Source organism: Acanthochromis polyacanthus, chromosome 9 (genome assembly GCF_021347895.1).
Source record: "Acanthochromis polyacanthus isolate Apoly-LR-REF ecotype Palm Island chromosome 9, KAUST_Apoly_ChrSc, whole genome shotgun sequence".
NCBI classification, from domain to species: Eukaryota; Metazoa; Chordata; class Actinopteri; family Pomacentridae; genus Acanthochromis; species Acanthochromis polyacanthus.
In genome coordinates this window covers 2,775,019-2,800,616 of record NC_067121.1, presented here as the reverse complement: position 1 = coordinate 2,800,616, position 25,598 = coordinate 2,775,019, and the positions used below count along the sequence as shown (strand labels likewise).

Genomic DNA, 25,598 nt, shown 5'->3' with positions numbered 1-25,598 from the left:
CATACTGAGTGCTGGCATTTAACAAAAGTGTTTTAAACATTCCACTGTCACACATCACCAAAAGACCTGAGTGTAAAATTGTGACTTTCTGCTTCTGTGGTTTTAACAGCTTTGCCACATATTTAACTTCAACATTTACTCAAAATATTCATTCAAGAACCAACATAAAACTGGCTGAGTATCTCAAGCGATCAACATGTCATCACAGCATCTGTCTGTGATGATTAAACTTACTTTGTGTAAGTGAGGGGCAGGTTCTTTTTGATCAAAAGAAGCTTCTCTGCATTTTCAGCTGTGAGTCTGTTGCGTTTTTCATCAACAATGTGGGGCACTGAGCTGAACAGACGTTCACTGTCCACACTGCTGCATGGGGCTGACGGGTATCTCTTTGACATTTGAGCCAGAATTGGAAATCGCACTCTGTGAGCCCCCCAGTATTGTAGAGGGTTTTCCTCTCGAGCAGTTCTGGGGCCTCATTTATAAAGCTTGCGTACGCACAAAACAGGGCTAGAAAGTGGCGTACGCCACTTTCTACGCAAAGGTTGTGATTTATAAAAACAAACTTGGCGTGAGAATGTGCGCACCAACCTTGATTGTTGATGCTTCTTTACGCACAAAACAGAGCGTAAATCACAAACTTTGCGTAGAAAGTGGCGTACGCTGTGTTCGTTGTGATTTCTAAAAAAAACTTGGTGTGAGAATGTGCGCACGGTGCGCCAACCTTGATTCTTGATGCTTCTTTACGCACAAAACAGGGCGTAAATCACAAACTTTGCGTAGAAAGTGGCGTACGCTGTGTTCGTTGTGATTTCTAAAAAAAACTTGGCGTGAGAATGTGCGCACCGGTGCGCCAACTTTGATGCTTGCTTAAGCACATTTTGGAGACAGAGGAACGGCAGTGCCGGAGGGTGAAGTGGTGAATTGAAACCAGATTGATCTCAAACCTTTATTGTTATCACATATTAGACTTGTAGAGCCGGATAATCATAAACCCTCATTGTTGTAGATGTTCATATAGTGCGCCATTCGGCCGACGACTGTATTTGCAGAACTATGTTCATATATCAACAGGAGCGGATTGAACGTTATTTCATTCGGTCGTTTGACCGAAGGGCCGGTATCTGGGGCCGGTGCGGTGATCTTTATGAAATAATTTTGTTTACTGATCACCCGGCGCCTGTATGGCTCATCCATTTGTAGGTGTGGTCTCCGACGCAGTGGCCCAGGTTCGGTTCCTGCCCGCGGCACTTTTATGCATGTCTTCCTACTCTTCTCCCCATTTCCTGTCACTCTTCACTGCAACTATCACAGTAAAACGGCAAAAAAAAAAAAAAGTAAAGAATTTTGTTTATTTATCCATATGCGGCCGAATGGGATGAGCGTCCAACCATTAATCAGCCCTGTACAGGCACACATGCTTCACACCACAACTCCCGAGTGAAGATGAATTTCTCTATGTGAACCGAAAAAATGTACATTCAATCAGTTTACAAATTATTTGTACATCAGACATGATCATAGCAAATTTAGTGGCAGGGTGGCCTGGATCAACACGTGATTCATTCATCCTGACGCACAGCAGTGAAAAGACTGCAGGGGGCGCTGCGTGAAATGCCGTGGATCAGCAGCTTATTTATATACAGATACATTCATGAGTTACTTTGCATTGACCATTCATGGTAAAATGTGGGTGTGTTGTGGGCGGAATGTGAGGTGGATCCACCTGTGCAATCTTCCAGCTGGTGTGTGATTTATCAAGAAATTGCATGCAGCTGTGCTTACGCAAAGTTTTGTAAATCAGGGGCGAGGGGCATACGCCCTTTTCGTATTTTCGGCGTACGCAAACTTTAGTATGGATCCTACGCAATGTTTTATAAATGAGGCCCCAGGTCTCTCCAAGATATGTCTCTAACTGAATGGCAGCTTCCACTGGTGAAAGGCCCGGTGATGTTGATTCCCGCTCACCTGCTATCTCATCAAACTGTCCAGACTGCTGCTGGCTTGCACCTTACGAAGCTTTCTGACAGGTGGATCTCCAAGATCCTCCTGCTTGTCTGCCTCTCCTGTGGACATCCTGCGCAGCATCAGCATCTCCTTGGCCTCTGTAGCAGTGTCACTGTTTGAGAAAAAGCGATCTTTGTACCTAAAAAAGCAGTAATATTTTATCTGGTTAAAAGGGACACACAAAGACATGCAGGCAGACAGACACACACTTTACCTCAGATTGAGAAGAGTCCCGATGCAGTACATTGGGTTTGTTTCCCCGTCACCGAGGTGCCTCTTGACGGCTGCAGCCAAAGTCTCCTTCATGGTTTTAATGCCATGGTCCTCGTCCGTTTCATTGGTCAGAAGTCTCATAAGCACGATCACAGCAGGAATAACATCAGATGCAAGTGCATCACGTGAGCTCATTTTTCGGGTTAGTTCCTCAAACGGAGCAAGCACAGACAAAATTTTCTCAAAAAGTGACCACTGGGGAGCAGTGACAATGAAGTTGTCATTCCCAATGAGAGACTGAAACATGTAATAAGTGCTGTTCCAGCGAGTCGGAACATCCTGTTGGAGTCTTTTAACGAGCTGGTTGAGTTACACTTGTATGTCCTCCAGTTGGGAGTAGGCTAAAGCGGAGTGCTTAAAATGTCCAACAATTTTTCGTCCCACTGCCACTGCATCGGCTACATTTCTCTGAGCCAGCAGCCCCTCGTTTACAGCCAACTGCAATGTGTGTGCGACACATGGGAGGATCAGAAGCTCCACATGACGCATGGCTTTCACCATGTTCTTCGCGTTATCTCGTAGCACAACATGAACTGCACTTTTATTAATGGCCCACGTCTGAAGCATAACATCAAACTCATCTGCAATGGCTTGGCCAGTGTGCGAACCTCTGAATTGTTTTGCATGCAGTATGGCCTTCTGCAGCTTAAAATAATCATCAATCGACTGTGCAGTCAGGCTGATGAGAGACACTGAGCTGACGCTGCTGCTCCAAATGTCCGTGGTGAAGCTTAAAGTTTTAACATCATGCAGTAGGTTGTGGATGTGTTTTTTCACGAAGTTGTGCAGCTTCGGTAGCACTGTATCTGTGATATGGGTATGGCTAGGAATCTCATACCTCAGCTCCAGTATGCAGAGAAGACGCCGGAATCCCAAATTTTTGACCACGGACAGTGGCTGGTCATCCAGGGAAGTATACTCGGCAAGGGCATCTGTGATTTTGACCGCACGTGGGTTGTCTCTGAACATTTTCTCCTGCTTAGCCAGCATCTGCTGCAAAGTTGGTTGTCTCTTGTTGGTGTCGCAAATGAACTCCTTATATTCTGCCTCGTGCTTGGATTTCAAATGTTTAATCAAGTTGCTTGTGTTGTAAGTGGTAGATTTTGTTCCTCCTCTGGACACTTTTGCTGGACATAATTTGCATTCTGCTTTGTTTTTGTCGCTCTCATTCACCTGAAAATAGTTCCACACTGCTGACGTGACTTGTCGCTGCCCGCGTTGCAGTCAAGTGTATCGGTGTCGTGGTATCGTTGGCCATTTTATGAGTACAAGTATGAGTACTCATGCCTGGTATCGGATCGATACCCGATACCAATATCGGCATCGGTGCATCCCTACAAGAAACGATCTTATCATGGAGGGAGAGGGAACGCTGGTGTTATCGACCATCAAGTTATTCTCACTGATGTCCACTGTAGCTCTCACTTTCTCTGGGTCAGTGGAGATGCCATCCTTGGTTACAATGTGCCCCAAGAACTTCACAGATGATCGCGTGAAGTGGCACTTTTTGGGAGCAAGCTTGAGGTTGTGCACTTTTAGCCTCTCAAACACAATCTCCAGCCTTTGCAAAGCCACCTGTTCATTTGGAGCAAAGACAAGAATGTCATCAAGGTAACAAAGGAGGCTAAGGAAGTTCTGATCTCCAAAGATGCCCATCATCATCCGCATGAATGTAGCTGGACTGTTTCAGAGACCCTGTGGAAGCCTGTTGTATTCATACAGCCCGAAAGGAGAGGTGAATGCAGTGAACTTTTTGTCTTCTTCATGGACCTCGACATTGTAGTAACCGGAGGTCAAGTCCATGGTCAAAAAGAATGCATTTCCTCCGAGAGCAGCAAACGCATTGGCCTGGTGAGGTAGGGATGCACATCCTTAATTGTGCATGCATTCAGCCAATGAAAATTAGTGCAAAGACGCAGATCTCCATTTTTCTTCCAAACCAGTACGAGTGGTGACGCACTGAAGACTTCCTTATGATGTCCCGCTCCTCCATTTCATTCAGAGCTAGACATAACTTCTCGTAGTGGGGAGGGGACAGCCATTGATAGGGCACCCTGAGTGGTCTGCTGTCACTCAGCCGGATCCGGTGAACAAAGTGTTTGGCCTTTCCACAGTCAAGACTATGGCGGAAGAAGATGGATTCGTTCTTGGCCACCAAATCAACTAATTTTGTTTTCCAGAATGGAGAAAGCTCACTCGAGTCAATGTCCTGCAGTCCGAAGTCACACAGGGCTGAACTGGTAGGTCTGTGTAGATGGCATTCAGAGTCAACAGTCAAACTTTTCTCGCTAGCGGTGTCACTCTGATCAGCAGTCTTATGTCACATTGCATTTCACATTGTCAGTTTTGTCATTTTCATACAGATAATCGATGTCAAAGTCTTCTAGGGTGACACAGGGAGACACGTCAGTGATCTTGCAGTTGTATCTAAGAGTCTCTGGTTTATGGGAGGGGTTAATGACTCTCACTGGGACCCAACCATCGCCCCACAATGGTGTTACTGTCCATCCCACCATAACTGTCCTAGACACTGTTCGAGACTCACTTGGCTCCACAATGACTGTACTGCCAGCAGAGAGACACATATGATTCGGCAGACGACCCACAATTTCCGACCCCTGTCAAAACTACTCAAGTTGAACTCATCCATTGTTACTAAGAAACACAAAACTCAAAACAATAAAAGAACAAAATGTCATAAGACAGAACGTAATTTCTAGTAAAATATAGACTGTACCAAATGTACAGTTACCTCTACATATTCTTACCCTGTAAACTCACAGTCGCTCAATAAACGTCATTTACCTAAATTTTCCACCGTTAAAGATGTTCATTCTTTCTTTTTTTAACTATATTTTATTTTGTAAAATTTTCCGCCAGAAATAAAACACCAGAGATGTCCTCTTGCCGACTGCAATCCACGGAGGCAACTCAGACTGTGTCGGGCCGCTGGCTTTGATAGACAGAGAATTGCAACACTCCCATGATGAAACGATGGAATCCCAGGTAGTAGACGGGGTCACGGCACCATTGTAGTGGTTATGTACTCTCTCTTGCATTGTGTAGGTAATCAAACACGGAGCATCTTCCCTTTTGGCATCAAATCCGCCATTTATTTGAAGGAGCTGGTAAAACACAGTGATATTACTCTCACAGTCGTGCACGTGGTAACCTCCAGATAATGCTAGAAACACAAAAAATTTATTCAGCACAGAGGTTAAACTTAATTAGCATTTTGCTAGCGGAGCTTAAATTGGTCATCTTACCACGGCAACCGGACACAGCAGACTGAGACCGTAATGTGGGGGAACACTATGGAACACACCCCAAGTCTGCAGGGGCCCGTACGTTGTGCGTCCACGCCATATCCGGTGGTCACCGTGGGAACCAAATCTGTAATATGAGATGACAAGTGGAATCATTAACTCCGCTACACATGTAGAACATCATGAAGTGTTCAGGAGAATAGTTAACGATGAACTGAGACACATTGTGAGCAAGAGAGGATGGGCTCATAATATGGTGTCTAGGGCTACACGATATTGAAAATATGTGCGATCTGCGATATGGGTGTCAAGAACTGCGATATCGATATATATTGCGATATTAGATATTAGTGCCGTTGTCCGATGTGATAGCCACTTGTTTCTCTTCTTGCAACCCCCAGTTCGTCAACACATCCCACAGGGCAGTCGCTATATTTTCACCGGTGTGGGGGTCCGGAAAGTAGGAGACTTCCAAGCAGCGTGTTTTCAGTTCAAAGTCATTTGTGAGAAAGTGAACAGTAAAACTGATGTAGGGCTCAGTAGTACGACTGGACCATAAATCTGTGGTGCTTGCAAAGAAATCCACATTATTAAGCTCCGCTTTTACAGACCCCAAGCATACCTCGTACATCTGTGGAATGGCGACTTGGTAAATGGTTCTGTGATGGCACTTTGCATCTGCAGTCAAATTCTTTCAGCATATCCAAAAAACCTTCTTTGCACACCCTATAGGAGGGGGTGTCTGTGGCCCAGGTGGTAGAGCGGGTCATCCAAGGGTCGGCGGTTCAATTCCTGCTCTTGCCAAGTCATGCTGTTTTTTTTTTCTCCCCTGTTAATCTCCCTTCACTAGCTTCCAGTTGCAGCCAGAATCAAATTCAAAACTCTCCTCCTGGCTTACAAAACATTTACAAGAACGGCCCCAGCCAACCCGGATTCCCTGATCCAGGTCTACTCCCCTTCACGCCCACTTCGCTCTGCATGTGAGAGACGCCTGGTGCTTCCAGCCCAGCATGGCTCGAAATCTCGAGCCAGACTCTTCTCCTCTGTTGTTCCCAAATGGTGGAACAAACTACCAAACTCTGTGCATTCTGCTGAATCCCTTTCTACTTTTAAGAGACAATTGAAGACTCAGTTGTTCAGAGAACACCTAGGCACTTAATCTGACTCCACCTTAGGGGTAGAATAAGTCAGGTGGTCCAAAACCCAGCACTTATTTAGCGCTGACAAAGTTGGAAAATAAAAGGGGGGGGGGGTTTGAAATTTCTTCTGCAACTTGATGGCAACACCTTTGACCAATCGCACTTGAAGCACTTTTTGCACTTACTATGGGTTTTTCCTTATGTCTGAATTCTTGCTTGTGTTGTACGTCGCTTTGGACAAAAGCGTCTGCTAAATGAAATTGTAGAATTGTAGACATTAATGGAGAGTGTGCATTTCACGATATAACGTGTAATGGCCGCAGTTAAACCCTGGTGGTGCTTGGAAGTTTTTTCATATAGTGTAGCAGAAGAAAAACTTTCACCAATTGTTGTCTGTGTGCTTGCCTTCCCTTTGTCTGCCTTCATGGGAGTAGCTCATGGTGTTTTCGATTGTAAGATAACGGCATACAGTTCCTTGTGCTTGTGTTCGAGGTGGCTGTGCAGATTTGTAGTGTTTCCTCGCGACGCAGCCACAATTTTTCGGCATGACTTGCAAAGTTCTTGCATCTGTGACTCGTCCTGTGTCCTAAAACCGTAGTACTCCCAAATTTTGGAGGCGTGCTGTTTTTTAGGCACAAGTTGTTCGTTTCAGTCGTCTTTCTTGTGTCCTGCCATGTTGTGTTGTGGCGCTGGTAGCAAAAGTGCTTTCGGGGTGGGGGGAGGGGGGTTTAAGGTCTCGCTCAATTGGTCACAAGTAAACTTCTATGCATGCAAAAAGCATGATTTATACATCTAAATAATCATAAAATTATCGCGCAACTTTGCGATATGGATATCGCATTTACCATCATTGCAAAAACGATATTTTTTATATATCGTGCAGCCCTAATGGTGTCTGTTAGTTGAGGTTTGTGGAGTTTTAAAATTGTGATCTTTTTGTTGATTAACCCTGGAAGCAAGAACCAAAGTTTCCTGTTCAGAGGTGCTGGAAGTGTTTATCTGAACTACTCCACACTGACAGCAACTGCATTGTGTTATCAAACAGTTTAATAATAAAACTCTGACAGAGGAATCGGTCATTCCATCATTTCAGTCCTGAGACATAATTCCATGTATAGAGATCATTCATGATCTAAAGAAAGTGCACGTACAGAGTTAGAGAGTGTAGAAGTAATGTGTTCAACTGCATTCCACAATTAACATGTTGGGTTTCACTGATGAGTCAAATCAACAGTACAGTAACCAGCAGTAAAATAAGAATAACATTAAAATCCAAATGTCCTGACAGGTTTGAAGGCTGAAGAGGACAGCAGCTTTATTCAGACAGATTTTACTGGATCCCCATCAAACCTGTCTGTGTGGTGTGTAGAAAAGTACCCAGTGGTGTTTACCATTAGAATCTTTGTGATCCTGTATCCACTGTGGAACAACGTGTTCATAGAAATGTTCAGTCATTTGGAGATGCTTCTATCATTCCTGCTGCTGTGTCATGGCTCCGAGACTTCTATTATATACCATCATATTCTTTTTGCATCAAACATTCGACTCTTGAGCTGATTTTGTTGGAGACAGCCAGTCCTGGACAAAGTGACAGATGTTTGTTCTCTCATCATCACAGTAGTAACCATTATCTTTTGTCTCTTTGTCCCTCCAGAGCTCCCACAGTCGTATGTCTGTGAAAATGAGAAGACTGTTGTTGACCATCAGCGCCATGACCAGGAGAGAAACTCCATGGTGGACCATGAGGACCCAGAGCCTCTACGGATTAAAGATCAGCCGGAGGAACTCTGCACCAGTTGGGACCAATCAAACAAAGAGATTTCTCAAATTAAAATGGAACAGGAAGAATTGTGCACCAGTCTGGACCAATCAAACCCAGAGATTTCTCAAATTAAAATGGAACAGGAAGAATTGTGCACCAGTCTGGACCAATTAAACCCAGGGTTACCACAAATTAAAGTGGAACAGGATGAACTCTACTCCATTCAGGAGGAAGAGTTAATTGGATTGAAACAGGAGACTGATACCTTTGAGGTGACTCCTGCTGATGAGGAAAGTGACCACAGTGAACCAAAACCAAACAGTGATCAGCTCCTGTTTCACATCTCTTGTGTACCTGAGAGCCCGGATCAGGAAGGATGCAAGGATGTAGACTCAGCATCAACTCGATGTATCAAGCAGAAACCAAGACATCAGAGTAACAGCAGTCACACTAATGATGTAGACAATGCTCTATTGTCAGAAAGACAGTGTGATAATGACAAGGCAAGAAAATCTGCAACATGCGAGGTCTGTGGAAAAGCTTTTAGGTATAAATCAAAATTAATCAAACATCACAGAACCCACACAGGTGAGAAGCCGTATTCTTGTGAAACCTGTGGGAAAAGCTTCAGTCAACGGTCCTATTTGACTGCCCACATGAGACGTCACACAGGTGAGAAGCCGTATTCTTGTGAAACCTGTGGGAAAAGCTTCAGTCAACGGACCCATTTGACTGCCCACATGACATGTCACACAGGTGAGAAGCCATATTCTTGTGAAACCTGTGGGAAAAGCTTCAGTCAACGGTCCTATTTGACTGCCCACATGAGATGTCACACAGGTGAGAAGCCGTATGTTTGTAACACCTGTGGAAAAAGATTTTCTGGTTCATCAGCACATCATAAGCACATGGCAGTTCACAAAATGGGAAAGCCATATTCTTGTGGAACCTGTGGAAAAAGCTTTCGTCACCGGACCTCTTTGACTGCCCACATGAAATGTCACACAGGTGAGAAGCCATATGCTTGTGGAACCTGTGGAAAAAGCTTTAGTCGACGGTCCCATTTGACTGGCCACATGAGATGTCACACAGGTGAGAAACCGTATGTTTGTAACACTTGTGGAAAAAGATTTTCTCATTCATCAGCACATAATAAGCACATGGCAGTTCACAAAATGGAAAAGCCATATTCTTGTGGAACCTGTGGAAAAAGCTTCAGACACCAGCGCTCTGTGACTGTCCACATGAGATGTCACACAGGTGAGAAGCCATATTCTTGTGGAACCTGTGGAAAAAGCTTTAGTCACCGGGGCTCTTTGACTGACCACATGAAATGTCACACAGGTGAGAAGCCATATGCTTGTGGAACCTGTGGAAAAAGCTTTAGACGACGGTCCCATTTGACTGGCCACATGAGATGTCACACAGGTGAGAAACCGTATGTTTGTAACACTTGTGGAAAAAGATTTTCTCGTTCATCAGCACATAATAAGCACATGGCAGTTCACAAAATGGAAAAGCCATATTCTTGTGGAACCTGTGGAAAAAGCTTCAGTCACCAGCGCTCTGTGACTGTCCACATGAGATGTCACACAGGTGAGAAGCCATATTCTTGTGGAACCTGTGGAAAAAGCTTCAACCGTAGTTATCGATTAAAAGCCCACATGAGAATCCACACAGCTGAGAAGTTGTGATCCTGAAACATCTGTGGAAGCATAATGTCAGAACAAAGGTTGAAGCAACATGGAAGAAATGGTACAGGTTAAAAGTAGATGTTTTACATTTAAAGCACCTTTAGTCTGTGCTTCAACAACAATTGTGAGGAAGTATGTAAGCAATCCTTGATGATCAGACCAGATGGAGTCTGGACTGTGGTGGTGGTGGAGCAGGCAGAAGAACCAAACTGAATGTCTGGATGGATATGGTATTGGTACAGACTGCTTCATTTCTGCTATCACGACATCCTTCATCAGCAGAGCAGTGATTGGAAATATTGTGTAGCTGTTTGGAACATTTTCACATCCTGCTGAGAGAACATGGCTGTTCAGGTGTGAACATACTGCTGGAATCCACTCAGCTTGAGTTCTGCCGTCTTTCAAGTAAAAGGAGGAAACGAGATACAGAGACATTGTGACAGTAGGACACAACAGAGTGTGTCACTGCAGCAGAGGAGATCTGGACATGAAATAAAGTTGTAATAAAACATGTACAGCTCCATGACTGCTTCATGAAATGTTTTGAATGTATTTAAACAGACGTACATTTACAAGTTGTTTAGTAATGAATGTAACATTGAAGATCCCCAGCAAGAATATCTCTGAGTCAGATATCAAAGACATAACCAATTTAATTCAATTCAATTCAATTTTGTTTATATAGCACCAATTACAGTGAAATTGTCTCAAGATGCTTTACAGAACCCATATCCCTGATCCCCAGGGCAGCCCAAAGGCAACAGTGGCAAAAAACACCCTTTTAACAGGGAAAAAAAACCTTGAGCAGAACCCGGCTCTTTATGTGGGGGAACCATCTGCTGCTTCTGCCCTAGCTTCTCGAAGGAGGCGGTCGCATTTTTCCTCTCTCCGTCTCTATCTCTGTTCTCCCCATACCCTCATGTTTCTGCTTGCTGCATTTTTGTCTTGTCTTGTCTGATTTGGAGTGATCTATTGGCACTGGACCTTCAAAACACCGATCATGGAATTGATTAGCTGGTCTCTCAACGCGTTTGACAAGATTGACAAAGAACACAGGCTTAGGGGAGCCTACCTGCCCGGATGGGAGTTTTGCCTCTGGTTATGTGATCACCTGGGGAAAGGGGAAGGGGATCATGTGCCTGGCACCCCTATCCGTGGAGGACATCTACATATTCGGATTTATGATGACAGGTCTGCTGATAATTGGCTTGATTGTGGACCTGAGCTTCTGGAAAATTAGGAGGACCGCAGAGAGAAACGACGTCCAAACTCTGCTGATCCTTGCAATTGATCGGATTAAGGCTGCTGGTGACCGGAATGACGAACTCAAACGTAAGTGTGACTGTTGATTTGAGTCGGAGAGTGATGCCATCAGGGTGAGAATTGCCACAGCTGAGATCGAACAAGTTGAGCAACCAGGAGGAAGGTCAAATTGCTCCTTCCCCCGACTAAACAAAAAATGATACTGACAACATTTCGGCGCCCCTGGAATAAAACAAACTCCTCTGGAAGTTTTTCATGGCCAAGAGATAGCTCTTCTAAACTCTTCATTTTACACTCTGCTATTATCCCATACCCCGATAAAGATGTTTGTTTTTCTTTCTTTTTCCTCAAGACAGGCGTGCTCCCAACGGTGCTGCAGCCCGAGCTGCCATTGACAGGACAGCTCAAATGAAATTTCATTGTATATGAAAGTGTACAACGACAATAAAGGTCTGATTGATTGATTGATTGATTGATTGATTGATTGATTGATTGATTGAGTGGGTGGGTTGAGAGGGACAGAAGAGGGAGAGAGGGGTAAAGAGGGGGAGGGGAACAGGGAACATAAAACACAATTTGATACATGCATGATAAGACAGACGATACAAAGTAGAAGCTAACATGTAAATTGATCCATATGTGGCAGGACAGCCCAGTTCGTCTCCACAGGTGTATTAGATCAGGTGTGTGCAGCTGGGAATCATTATCCTGATGCACCTGGCTTACTGGGCGGTGCTACACTGCAGTATATTTGAGAGAGGGCTGCGTGTTTTCCACATGCGTCCTCTACCTGGAGCTGGGGTGTTCACTCAGCCGCGTGGTTTGCCGTGGCAAAGTATTTGCGGAGTATTTTTCTACCTACCTGTTAGGTATGTTCCGACGCGGTCACTGCGTCTCCAAGTGACGTTTGTGCGGTGTTTGACCTGCTCTCTGCTTTTAGCAGAATTCGGCTGGTACCTTGGCTGAAGGCTGGGAGCCGGGTATGTGTGTGGCCTCGGAGCTGGGCATAACCTATGCATCGCTTTTGATTTTGGAGGTAGGCTGGCTCAATCCTGTCATTTTGAATGTGTTTGCTGGGCTGCACGTGAAATGACTGCTGTTGGCAGTGATCGTGCGGCTGTTTCCGCTGATGCTTGAGGAGCTGCGGTTTTATTGATGAGCGGCTCTACATCTGAAGCAAGCCGCTGCTGTTCTGTCTTCATATGCTGTCAAGTTCTCTGCTTATCAGGAATTGCTGCATTGGTCTTATTCTATGGTTTTAAAGACAATCTTAGTGTGTGTATGCCCATCGCCTGGCACACCCATTATTGTTTGTAAATTATTAGCTTTGGTGGTGACCTCCAGGGTCAGTATAGTGTAGTGTCAGGGTAGTTCTAGAGATCTCTGTTCCTGTGGCTAACCGTATTTCTTTTTCTGTGGACAGGAGCTGTTGGGCTGTATGACGAGTGGCTAGCTGATTCCCCCTGAGGTGGTGGTCCCCTCACTCCCTGTACAGTAGAGCACTGGGTGTTCATTAGTGGGTTTCTTTTTTTTTGTTTGCACGTGTGGTGTTGCATCCGGACCCTCTCCCTCCCTCGTCAGTCAGTCATTCCGGTTTGGTAAGCCCTGAGTTCCGTATATAGATGTTCGGTGGCTGCACCCTGGAGGTCCTAACAGATTATCTCTATTTGACCACTTATTATTGAGCTGTCTCGTGGCATCGCCACTAAGATTTTTATATTGAGACATTGTCATTTTAACAAAAAGAATACATTTTTAATAAATTCTATTTTGTGTATATTTGAGTCACGTCTGTCTCTCGTGTCATACGTACCTGTGTGACGTTTCCCTGTATTGGAGTGGTCGTTCCCTCTAATCGGATTTCCTGGGGGTGAAATTCCCCCAGGTGGCGTTGTCAGTCATTTGGTAATCAGCCAAAGTACATTAATCCTTGTAGCATTGCCACACAGTTTCCTGTTCTGGTGTACAGCTCTGGTATTAAATCTACTACATGTATAGATGGTAGTAAAATTCAAACAGTATGGAGAAGAGCATATCAAGTAAAGTGAGGGTGATGCAGAGTAGACTGGTGGAAATGAGCAGCTGGAAGCAGAGGGCTAGAGGAAGGTCGGCAGCAGCATCCCACAGTGGACATGATGGAGACCAGACCAGTTGGTGGGACAGCAACCGCAGATCTGAAGCATCCAGCTCTGGGACCAGGGACACTCGGAGAAAGGACACAGGGAGAAACAGAGTTAGTGTAATGCAATAACGGTATATGTATTAAATCTAAAGGTAGATAGAGAAGGACTCAGTGCATCCAGAGAGGTCCCCCAGCAGCCTATAGGCCTATAGCAGCATGACTAAGGGACGTCCAAGAGGAAGACTCCAGCTGACCCCATCAGGGTCACCCAGTCAGCCCTAACTAGAAGATCTGTCAAAAAGGAGGAGATGCAGCGTAAGGTGAAAGTAGAGGTGGCAAAGGCCAAACAAGGGGCTTACGATGACTTGTATGCTAGATTAGACAGTAAGGAGGGAGAGACTGACCTGTACAGGTTGGCAAGGCAGAGAGACAGAGATGGGAAGGACGTGCAGCAGGTTAGGGTGATAAAGGATAAGGATGGAAGTGTGTTGACAGGTGCCAATAGTGTGATGGGAAGATGGAAAGAGTACTTTGAAGAGTTGATGAACGAGGAAAATGAGAGAGAATGAAGAGTAGAAGAGGTGACTGTTGTGGACCAGGAAGTAGCAAAGATTAGTAAGGATGAAGTGAGGAGGGCATTGAAGAGGATGAAGAGTGGAAAGGCACTTGGTCCTGATGATATACCTGTGGAGGTATGGAAGTGTCTCAGAGAGGTAGCAGTAGAGTTTCTGACTGGGTTGTTCAACAGGATCTTAGATCGTGAGAAGATGCCCGAGGAATGGAGGAGAAGTGTACTGGTGCCCATCTTTAAGAACAAGGGAGATGTGCAGAGTTGTGGCAACTACAGAGGAATAAAGCTGATGAGCCACACGATGAAGCTATGGGAAAGAGTAGTTGAAGCTAGACTAAGGGCAGAGGTGAACATCTGTGAGCAGCAGTATGGTTTCATGCCAAGAAAGAGTACAACAGATGCAATATTTGCTTTGAGGATGTTGATAGAGAAGTACAGAGAAGGTCAGAAGGAGCTGCATTGTGTCTTTGTAGATCTGGAGAAAGCTTCTGACAGGGTGCCCAGAGAGGAACTGTGGTTTCGTATGAGGAAGTCTGGAGTGGCAGAGAAGTATGTTAGAGTGGTGCAGGACATGTATGAGGACTGTAAGACAGTGGTGAGGTGTGCTGTAGGAGTAACAGAGGAGTTCAAGGTGGAGGTGGGAGTACATCAGGGATCAGCTCTGAGCCCCTTCTTGTTTGCTATGGTGATGGACAGGATGACAGACGAGGTTAGACAGGAGTCTCCATGGACTATGATGTTTGCAGATGACATTGTGATCTGTAGTGAGAGCAGGGAACAGGTGGAGGAGAAGCTAGAGGCGTGGAGGTTTGCCCTGGAAAGGAGAGGAATGAAGGTTAGCCGCAGCAAGACGGAGTATCTGTGTGTGAATGAGAGGGACCCAAGTGGAAGAGTGAGGTTACAGGGAGAAGAGATCAAGAAGGTGGAGGATTTTAAGTACTTAGGGTCAACAGTCCAGAGAAATGGAGAGTGTGGAAAAGAGGTGAAGAAGCGTGTACAGGCAGGCTGGAACGGCTGGAGAAAAGTGTCAGGTGTGATGTGTGATAGAAGAGTTTCAGCTAAAATGAAAGGAAAGGTTTACAAAACTGTGGTGAGACCAGCCATGTTGTTTGGTCTGGAGACAGTGTCCCTGAGGAAAAGACAGGAGGCAGAGCTGGAGGTAGCAGAACTGAAGATGCTGAGGTTCTCTTTGGGAGTGACCAGGATGGATAGGATCAGGAATGAGGACATCAGAGGGACAGCACATGTTAGAGGCTTTGGAGATAAAGTCAGAGAGGCCAGACTGAGATGGTTCAGACATGTCCAGAGGAGAGAGAGTGAATATATTGGTAGAAGGATGCTGAGTTTCCCACTGCCAGGCAGGAGGCCTAGAGGAAGACCAAAGAGGAGGTTTATGGATGTGGTTAAAGAGGACATGAAGGTAGTTGGTGTGAGAGAAGAGGATGCAGCAGACAGGGTTAGATGGAGGCAACTGATTCACTGTGGCGACCCCTGAAGGGAAAAGCAGAAAGGAAAAGAAGAAGATACCGAGTATGTCATGGAAGAGAGACAATAAAAACAGACACAATGGTCAGTTACAAGGTGGTTTGATTGATCCATGATTCCGACTCATGGACTCAGTAACATCAAACACACCACCTTCCAGTAGCTGTCTATAGGTATATGATAGCGGCACCATACATTTTCTCCAGTCTGTTATTTACTGTAGTAAGGCGAAAATGCAGCAGAGTTCTTTCTTTGTTTGGAACAGCTAAATGGGTAAAAGTTTATTTCACACTGTGCAGACAACAATAATGAATGTGTGCATGTGCCACCGTGATCAAGTTTTATACTCATGCATCATGAGATTTTATTAGTAAATGAGAGACATTAGTATCGCACAGAGACATAATAAAGAGTAGACGCCGCTCGGGGTGCTGCGCAGCGAGAAATACGGCCGCCATCTTGGGCCGGTCAGCCGCTCCACTCAGCGCTGTTTGACAGCGCATTTAATCCATCTTAACTCTGAATATTAAACTGATTTTCACACGTTTTTTATTTTTATTTTTTTGCTGCAAACGTCATACATGTATCTGTGATACAGGACAAATGGTTCGGCATATTTTAATATTCATAGAGGGATTAACAGTAATAGAATATTCTGATGTTAAGCTCGACTGTAGACAGGTGTTTTGCAAACACTGTAAACACACACACACTAATATATGTTAGAGAAGCAGATAATGGCAGTAAAGTCAATTATTTTTAATAATTTGAAGAGACAATATATGATTACACTATATATACATATATAAACAAAATACTGACTAATGAACACATATTTCTATATAAAACTATATATATATTTATATATATATATCATTTTCTGATATATCTTTTTTTAATATATATGTTTGAATTATATTGATTATATTGATACTCCATACATGATTTATATATGTAGTATGATTTTCTCTGATATATAACTTTTATCTATTATATATATGTGAATGATGTTGATACTCCATCTATGATTTATATATATTCATTTTCTCTGATATATAACTTCTATCTATTGTTTTATATAGAAATATGTGTTCATTAGTCAGTATTTTGTTTATATATGTATATATAGCGTAATCATATATTGTCGCTTCAAATTATTAAAATAATTGACTTTACTGCCATTATCTGCTTCTCATTATTAGTTGAATATTCAGAGTTAAGATGGATTAAATGCGCTGTCAAACAGCGCTGAGTGGAGCAGCTGACCGGTCCAAGATGGCGGCCCCACCGCTCGTCAGCCCCAATAGGCAGTAACGGTCGATGCGGCGTCTACTCTTTATTATGTCTATGGTATCGCACATGTCTGCATCTTCAAACCATAAACAGGAAGTGAATTCGGTGACGTACGTGCATTACGTTTGTGCTGGGAGCTGCTATGATTGGTGGAACTCACGGGAGGCGGGCCAAAATTGCGGGAAAGTTGCGGTGATTGGACAAAATTGCAAGGCCGCAATTATATCAATGACTTTTTGTTTTCAGAGCTAGCTGTCACTCACACATACTCATTAAATTAGGTTAATTAATATTTTCCCAAAACCAAACTTACAGAAAGATGCACAACATCTATGCTAAACATGCAGTTATGTTACAAGCCAGACAGCATACTACAGAGGTTTACTAAGAGACCAGTGTTACGGCCGTGGCCGTATTTGTTTTGTTTTTTTTGTTGTAGTTTCGAACTGTTTTATTGTCTGGGAGTGGGTGCTCTGTGGATTCTGTGTAAATCTTTGTGTGCAGGAGGCGTGGTTGGCGGACAATGCTGATTGGCTGGCTGTTATTTCAAATCCTGGCGGCCAGCAGTGATGGAGGAGCCACTTTGACAGCAGCACCCTTTGTGTGTCTCCCCAGCCTCCAAATATTTGAATTCGATTAGAGTATCGGAGTTTTGTTGTTTGGTTTAGTAGTTTTTTTTTTTGCTTATTGTGTATGTTTTTGGATTGGATATTTTCTTTTGTTTGAGAGCAAGAAACGCCTCTTTAGTTTGTATCCGTCTTTTGTTGGTTTTGAATGAACAGCCCATGCAGTGGCCTCTTTAAGTTGTAGTTATATTGCAAAATAAATTCTGGTATCTTTTTAGAACTTGTTAGACTGTTGTTTCTTTTGGGGACTGGGGAAATATTTGGGGTTATTTTTTCTTCTTTTTTTTACTTTATGTTGTGCACCCTACCCCCTAGACAGGGGCATAACATAATTTGGGGGCTCGTCCTATCTGGTTTTTTCTCCTGTGCGTTCGTGGTGAGTATTTTTTTGGTTTTTTCTAGTTGGTTGGCAGTTTTTTCTTTGTGTGTTGGGGTATGGATCTGGATGCGTTTGCACAAACTCCTACCCTGGAAAAGTTAAATAAGTGCACCAAAGCAGATTTGTTATTAATTGCCAATTTGTTTAATGTTTCTCTGCCCTTTATGGCCAAGAAGGCAGAGATTAAGGCTCAGCTGGCACAGCATTTGGTGAGGGAAGGCATAGTGGCGGCAGAGTCTGTGTCTATCGGTGCTCCTGAGGAGGTGCCACGTCCGATGAAGGCGGAGGCGACCACGGCTAAGCCGGTCCCCAGCGGCCTGGTGGATGTGGGAGCGGAGGCTGCCACACCCGCTATGGCCTCTCCTGATCCTATCGCTCTCCTACAGGCTGGAGTCGATACAGAGGACCTGAAGCTGGCCCTTCGTATGAAGGAGGTGGAGCTGGAGACAAGAACCCGAGAGGTTGAGCTCATGCACCTCCGTATAAGGGCGTTAGAGCTGGGCAGGGCTTCTCCTTTGTCTAGCCCTTTAAATCCTCCCGCCACTGTCGCTGAAAAATTTGATGTTAGTAGACATATTGCTCTGGTGCCAACGTTTAGGGAAGCTGAGGTAGATTCTTACTTTAACGCTTTTGAGCGCATTGCAGCAACTCTTAGTTGGCCCAAGGATGTGTGGAGTTTGCTGCTCCAGTGTAAACTAGTGGGGAAAGCTCAGGAAGTTTGTGCATCCTTATCCATTAATGAAAGTCTGGATTATGCTATTGTTAAGGCTACTGTGTTGCGGGCCTATGAATTAGTACCGGAGGCTTATCGCCAAAAATTTCGCAACTGTGAAAAATCTGCCAACCAAACCTATGTGGAGTTTGCGAGAGAGAAAACGCTTTTACTGGACAAGTGGTGTGCTGCCAGTAAAGTAGCTGATTTTGCGCAGCTTCGTGAATCGCTCTTATTGAAAGAGTTTAAGTCGTGTCTCCCTGATAAAATCGTTGTTTATTTAAATGAACAAAAGGTCGACACACTGTCCAAAGCCGCTGTACTTGCAGATGAATTTGTGTTAACACATCGTGTCTCTTTTCCTCCGATACGACGTGACGTCTCCTCTGGCGGTGTGGGCAAATCCCAGCGCACATCGCCTAAGACTCCTCCACGCACAAACGCCGCATCCACTGAGACACGTGAGTGCTTTTACTGCCGTGTATCTGGGCATGTGATTTCGGACTGCCCAGCTCTGCAGCGGAAACGACAGAACCTAAATATTAAAAACCCTAAAAGTGTTGGTTTCGTTCAGCCCGCTCCTGCTCCCTCTCCGCCCAGCACAGGTGAACCTGCTGAGGTGGATAAAGCTTACCGCCCATTCATCCTCAAGGGTTCGGTGTCGCTGGCGGGTCAGGAGGAGAACCAGGTTCCCATCACTATTTTGCGCGACACGGGGGCTACACAGTCCCTTATTCTTCAGAGCGTTTTGCCGTTTTCTAACGAATCCTTTTGTGGTTCTGATGCTCTTCTGTGGGGTGTTAAAATGAGCGTGTTACGAGCACCGCTGCACACTGTTTTTTTGCGCTCACCTCTCGTCTCTGGCCCGGTTAAAATTGGCGTTCGTTCTCGTTTACCGGTGCGCGGTGTTGCGCTCATTCTTGGAAACGACTTGGCGGGTGAAAAGGTTTTTCCGACGCCCGAAGTTATCGAACATCCTATTGTGGATTTTTCTGCCCCTGCTGCTGTCAGTGACTCCTCTGTGTTCCCGGCTTGTGCCGTTACGCGCACCCAGGCGCGCAAGTTTGGTGATGTATTGGATCTATCTGATTCTTTTATGTGTGCTGATGATGTTCCTGTGAGAACAGAGAAAAATGTTGGAAAATCTGATAAATGTGTAGCCGAAAACTTGCTGCCAACTGATGCTAACCTGTCCTTTGTTGTTGATAGGGCTGAGTTTGCTCTTGCACAGCAGACTGATCCATCTCTGACAACCTGCCTCTCATCTGCTGCCAGCGCAAACACCGATAAGCCCTCTGTGTACTGCATTGATAATGGTATACTAATGCGTAAGTACGCCCCCCCTTCTGGTGATCTGGGTTGGAATTCGGTTCAACAGGTGGTTGTGCCTCAAAAATTTCGTCCCCACGTCCTTAGTTTTGCACATGACAACTTTTCTGGTCATTTAGGAATTAAAAGACTTACCACCGCATCCTGCGTTATTTCTTTTGGCCAGGTTTGAAGAGTGATGTGTCCACCTTCTGTAGATCCTGTCATGTCTGTCAACTTAGCGGCAAACCAAATCAGGTTATTCCACCTGCTCCTCTGCAGCCAATCCCGGCTCTCGGTGAGCCATTTGAGCATATAATCATAGACTGTGTAGGTCCACTTCCCAAAACAAAGTCCGGTCATCAGTACCTGCTAACTCTAATGTGTGCAGCAACCCGGTACCCCGAGGCTATCCCGCTGCGCACAATCAAAACCAAAGCCGTCATAAAAGCCCTGGTAAATTTCTTCTCCACATTCGGTATGCCAAAATCCATCCAGACAGATCAAGGTACCAATTTCACATCCAAGCTGTTCGCTCAGGTTCTCTCCACTCTGTCCATAAAACATAGAAAAGCCAGTAGTTTTCATCCAGAATCTCAAGGTGCACTGGAACGTTTTCATCAGACGTTAAAGTCAATGTTAAAAAATATTGTCTCGAGTCTGGCAAGGAGTGGGATGAGGGGCTGCCTTTATCCTCCTCGCGGCGCGTGAAAGTGTACAGGAATCTACCGGTTTTAGTCCCGCCGAATAGTGTTCGGTCACACAGTGCGTGGGCCTCTGAGATGGCTCCGTGAGAAATACCTGTCCGATACTCCAGGCCCACCTGTAAACGTGTTAGACTATGTGAGTTCTTTTAGGGAGCGCCTTCACAAAGCCTGCGATGCCGCGCGCAGCTCTCTTTCGGCATCCCAAAAGAAAATGAAAAAGCAATTTGACAAAAAAAGTGTGAAAAGAGAATTCCAAATTGGTGATAAAGTCCTGATTCTGCTTCTGACTCCTGGTTCCGCCCTTCAAGCAAAATTTTGTGGGCCCTATGCAGTGCAGAAAAAACTAAGTGAAACTGATTATGTGGTTGGAACCCCAGACAGGAGGAGGAAGACTCGTGTGTGTGCCACATCAATATGATGAAGGCGTATTATAACCGTGACTTAGATGTCACTTCGTCATCCCCAGCCGTGCTCTCTGTTGCTAGTGCCCCTCTGCCTCCTTCTCAGTATTTCCCGGAGAGCGACGGCCTTCGTGTCTCTGTGGCTGACTCCTGTGCTCGTCTCCAAAATTCAGAGATTTTGGCAGACTTAAAATCCCACCTTTCCCACCTGAGTGACACCGCTATAAAAGATGTCTACAGTTTAATCAATGATCACCTGTCACTATTTTCAGATACTCCCTCCCGTACTACTGTTCTGTCCCATGATATTGACGTTGGTGATCATCCGCCCATTAAACAGCATGCTTATCGCGTGAACCCCACAAAACGCGCTCTGTTCCAGCAGGAGGTGGCTTACCTGTTGGAGAATGGCTTGGCAATCCCTAGCTGCAGCGCGTGGAGTTCTCCGTGCTTGCTCGTGCCGAAGCCGGATAAAACTCCTCGGTTCTGCACGGATTTCAGAAAAGTTAATAAAGCAACCAAGCCTGATTCGTATCCTCTGCCCAGGATGGAGGACTGTGTGGACCGCGTTGGTTCAGCCAAATTCGTAACAAAATTAGATTTGTTGAAAGGCTATTGGCAAGTCCCGTTAACCCCTCGTGCGTCTGAAATCTCTGCTTTCGTGACCCCCGACAGTTTCCTGCAGTATACGGTCATGCCCTTTGGCCTGCGGAATGCTCCTGCCACCTTTCAGCGTCTTATGTATAGAGTTCTATCTGATGTTCGTAACTGTGAGGTTTACTTGGATGATGTTGTTGCTTACTCCAGCACGTGGTGTGAACATGTAAACACTCTTCGTGTTATTTTTGGCAGGCTGCAGAAAGCGTCTCTCACCCTCAACCTGGCCAAATGTGAATTCGGTAGGGCCACCGTGACTTACTTGGGTAAGGAGGTTGGCCAGGGGCAGGTGCGCGCTCTCTCCTCGAAGGTTCAGGCCATCCTTGATTATCCCGTGCCTCAGACCCGCCGCCAGCTCCGCCGTTTCCTCGGAATGGCAGGTTATTACCGAGGCTTTTGCAGGAATTTCGCTGATGTAGTTGCCCCTCTGACAAGCCTGACCAGTGTCTCTCGGCCATTCGTCTGGTACTCGGTATGCCAGAAATCCTTCGAGTCAGTTAAGGCGCTCCTGTGCAGCACACCTGTCCTCTCAGCTCCTGACTTCGCGCGCCCCTTCAAGCTGGAGGTGGATGCCAGCGCACGTGGTGCTGGGCGGTCCTGCTGCAGGAGGATGCCAGTGGTGTTGACCATCCGGTGGCGTACTTCTCAAAAAGTTTAACAGACACCAGCTCCAATACAGCACCATCGAGCAGGAGCGCTGTCATTGTTGCTTGCTCTGCAGCATTTTGAAGTGTACCTGGTGCCTAGTCCACTGCCCGTTCTGGTCTTCACCGACCATAATCCCCTGGTGTTTTTGGCGCAGATGAGCAACAAAAACCGCCGGCTGATGAGATGGTCACTGCTGGTGCAAGATTTTAACATTGAGATCCACCATAAGAAAGGCAGTGAAAATGTGATAGCCGATGCTCTGTCCCGTGTGCATCTCCCTCCCTGAGAGACAAACATTATGGGGGAAATGTTTGTTTCTTTGGTGATGGGGGTGTTACGGCCGTGGCCGTATTTGTTTTTTTTTTTGTTGTTGTTGTAGTTCGAACTGTTTTATTGTTTGGGAGTGGGTGCTCTGTGGATTCTGTGTAAATCTTTGTGTGCAGGAGGCGTGGTTGGCGGACGATGCTGATTGGCTGGCTGTTATTTCAAATCCTGGCGGCCAGCAGTGATGGAGGAGCCACTTTGACAGCAGCACCCTTTGTGTGTCTCCCCAGCCTCCAAATATTTGAATCGATTAGAGTAGCGGAGTTTTGTTGTTTGGTTTAGTAGTTTTTTTTTTTTTTGCTTATTGTGGTATGTTTTTGGATGGATATTTTCTTTGTTTGAGAGCAAGAAACGCCTCTTTAGTTGTATCCGTCTTTTGTTGGTTTTGAATGAACAGCCCATGCAGTGGCCTCTTTAAGTTGTAGTTATATTGCAAAATAAATTCTGGTATCTTTTAGAACTTGTTAGACTGTTGTTTCTTTGGGGACTGGGGAAATATTCGGGGTTATTTTTTTCTTCTTTTTTTACTTTATGTTGTGCACCCTACCCCTAGACAGGGGCATAACACCAGAACACATACTTACTGGTGAAAGTGCAGTTTGCATGAAAATTGTGTACTTAAAAATCACATTTTGATGAAATGTACTTAAATACACAAATCACATGACAAAACCAAGTGCCAGAAAAATGTTAAATTACACAAATAAAATGCACCAGAGGCCACCAAATAGCACTAAAAAAATTTAAATTATAAATACTTCTTGGGAACACTCTGGATTATGTCAGGAGTCAGTTTAAAAAAATATTTTCTTACCATTTCTGTGTAGCTTTTAGCTCAGTGTGGTCAGAGATCTTCTTCAGACCTGCAGTGAGAGCTAGCTGCTCTTTGACCTCAGACTGCCGCGGAGTTCAGGAGAAAAGGAGCGCTTGATTTATGACACAGCTTACACCACTGAATACAATGCATGGTTGTACACAAAGCAGGAAGAGACTGTCAGGTCACTCCTTTCACAAAACAAACGCATCTTCGCCCACCAGCCTGTACAGTTTGGCTCATAGCCAGTGAATGGGGGAAATAAATTGAACTCTGTTCTCAATATGAACAATTTCTGAATTTGTGCCATTTATATTACTCTTTTATTAATTAATATTATCATTGCATTTAGTCTATAAGAGCTTGTAGCTTCTTGGGCACGTAAAAGTTAAGGTTTATGTATTTTTGTGCACACCAGCATGTACAATATACAACTGTGTTCAGCTCCTGAAGCTTTTTAACTCAGATTAGCAGTAATGGGAAAATAAGTTGGTTTAGACATTATCTTTAGCTGTCTGTATCACTAGCAGGGACAGCTTTACTAGCTAGCAGTAACAACATGGTAGATTAGCTTGAACCCCAGTTAGCTCCATAACTGTGGGGTGGGGGAGGGGCATAGTCAGGGTGGGGACTCAAGGCTGGTTCTGTTGTGAACAGCTCAGGTTTTACTGAGACTGGGAGCAGGAAGAGAATGAAAGGCAGCTGTCAGCTGGAAATGTAATTGTATAAAGTTATAATACATGATAGTTAAATGAATTAATTGAAACTCATTTCTCAATACTAACAATCTCATAATTTGTGAAGCTTTTAACTCAGGGTAGCCAGTGATGGTCTACATCACTATCTCCTTCTTGCTTGGTCACTCAGTTTGTGAGGACAACCTGCTGCAGGCAGATTTCCTTCCATTTCCTAATGATGGATTCAGAGGGGGCATATCATGGAAATGTCACTTTTTCAGTGCTTGTACACTTAATATAGGTCTCTAGTGTGTCTGTTCAAAGTAAGACAACCTACAGAGTTTTTTTGTGAGCAGACTCGGTCAACAATCACACGATTCAACGATCCGTTTAGATTCTGAGTCTCTCTGTGACATCAGTGTCTCCATGAGGATGTCATCATGCCCCCTGTCAGTATTTTCACCCACAGACTTAGAGCTATCACTGTGAAGGTGCACAGTTTTTCTCACAGGCACCAGATACACTAGCATTATGTTGAGTGACTGAAGAGATGGAAGAGGACAGCAGTGGATCAGTTATGACAGGAAACTAAAACAGAGTATGTTGAACAAAGCTGTTTAGACAGAGGGAGAGGAGTGCTGTGCTGCTTGAGGGTATTTTCACCAAAGCATGTCACAGACTTTTCACCTCGGCATTAAAGAAGTTTTTTTGTTTTCTTTTTGTTGTAAATTATATATTGAGGCCTCAAGCAGTTGATGTGGACTGGTCCATAACTGCCTATGCATTCTCCATTTGCCCTGTTGCTTTCAGGAGGTCTTGATCCACCTCATTTGGATGCTGTATTTTTGTGGCTTAACTGCTCTGCTCGGCACATTTCATACACGAGGGCAGCTCAGTGTGCTTTACATGAAAACACTGCAACACTGGAGGTATTCAGATAAGCATAAAAAGCACAATTTAAATAATAAATATGATAAAACATAGAAAAGAACAGGAAAATTAAAAATATATTTAAAACATAAAACTACAATTTGCATTTAAAATAATTTAAAATAAGCTATAATAAGAAAGCAGAGGCAAGCAGAAAAGTTTTGATCTGTGATTTAAAAGAAGTGAGACTTGGAGCAGACCTACAGCTTTCAGGGACTTTGTTCCAGATATGTGGAGCATAATAAGCAAACGCTGCTTCACCGTGTTTAGTTCTAACTCCAGGGACTGAAAGCAGACCAGGACCTGAAGACCTCAGAGGTCCAGATGGTTTTGTTTCAAAAAGTGTAATGGTATAACTTAATTATAGGTTCTTTTGCTTGGAACATGACATTGTACAATTAAATTTAACATGTTTAATCCCACTGCACTGATACTGTAAAATTCAACATTATTGTTGTATTTTTAAATTAATCAACCATAAACTACTACAGAGCTCCCTGAATTCAGGTTAGTACATGTAATTTGTATGTGTATGTTATAATA

At 44.5% G+C, this 25,598-nt stretch overlaps 2 protein-coding genes across 9 annotated transcripts in view; one reads left to right on the top strand and one right to left on the bottom strand.

Annotated features, from left to right (window-relative positions):
• The window catches only part of LOC127535524 (zinc finger protein 883-like), a 131,975-nt gene that overhangs the window by 64,135 nt on the left and 42,242 nt on the right, over positions 1 to 25,598 (top strand). For 2 of the 7 annotated variants that reach the window (XM_051953789.1, XM_051953788.1), the window contains exon 2: positions 8,337 to 10,492. In XM_051953789.1, coding sequence (XP_051809749.1) covers positions 8,337 to 10,138 — 1,802 coding nt within the window. In that variant the 3' untranslated portion in view covers positions 10,139 to 10,492. Of the gene's footprint in view, positions 1 to 8,336; positions 11,867 to 25,598 lie in introns of those variants that run through there. The other 5 variants (XM_051953791.1, XM_051953792.1, XM_051953793.1 and 2 more) reach the window with 4 other exon arrangements.
• LOC127535546 (zinc finger BED domain-containing protein 4-like) overlaps positions 1 to 25,598 on the bottom strand; it is a 122,267-nt gene that overhangs the window by 62,237 nt on the left and 34,432 nt on the right. The window lies entirely within an intron of this gene.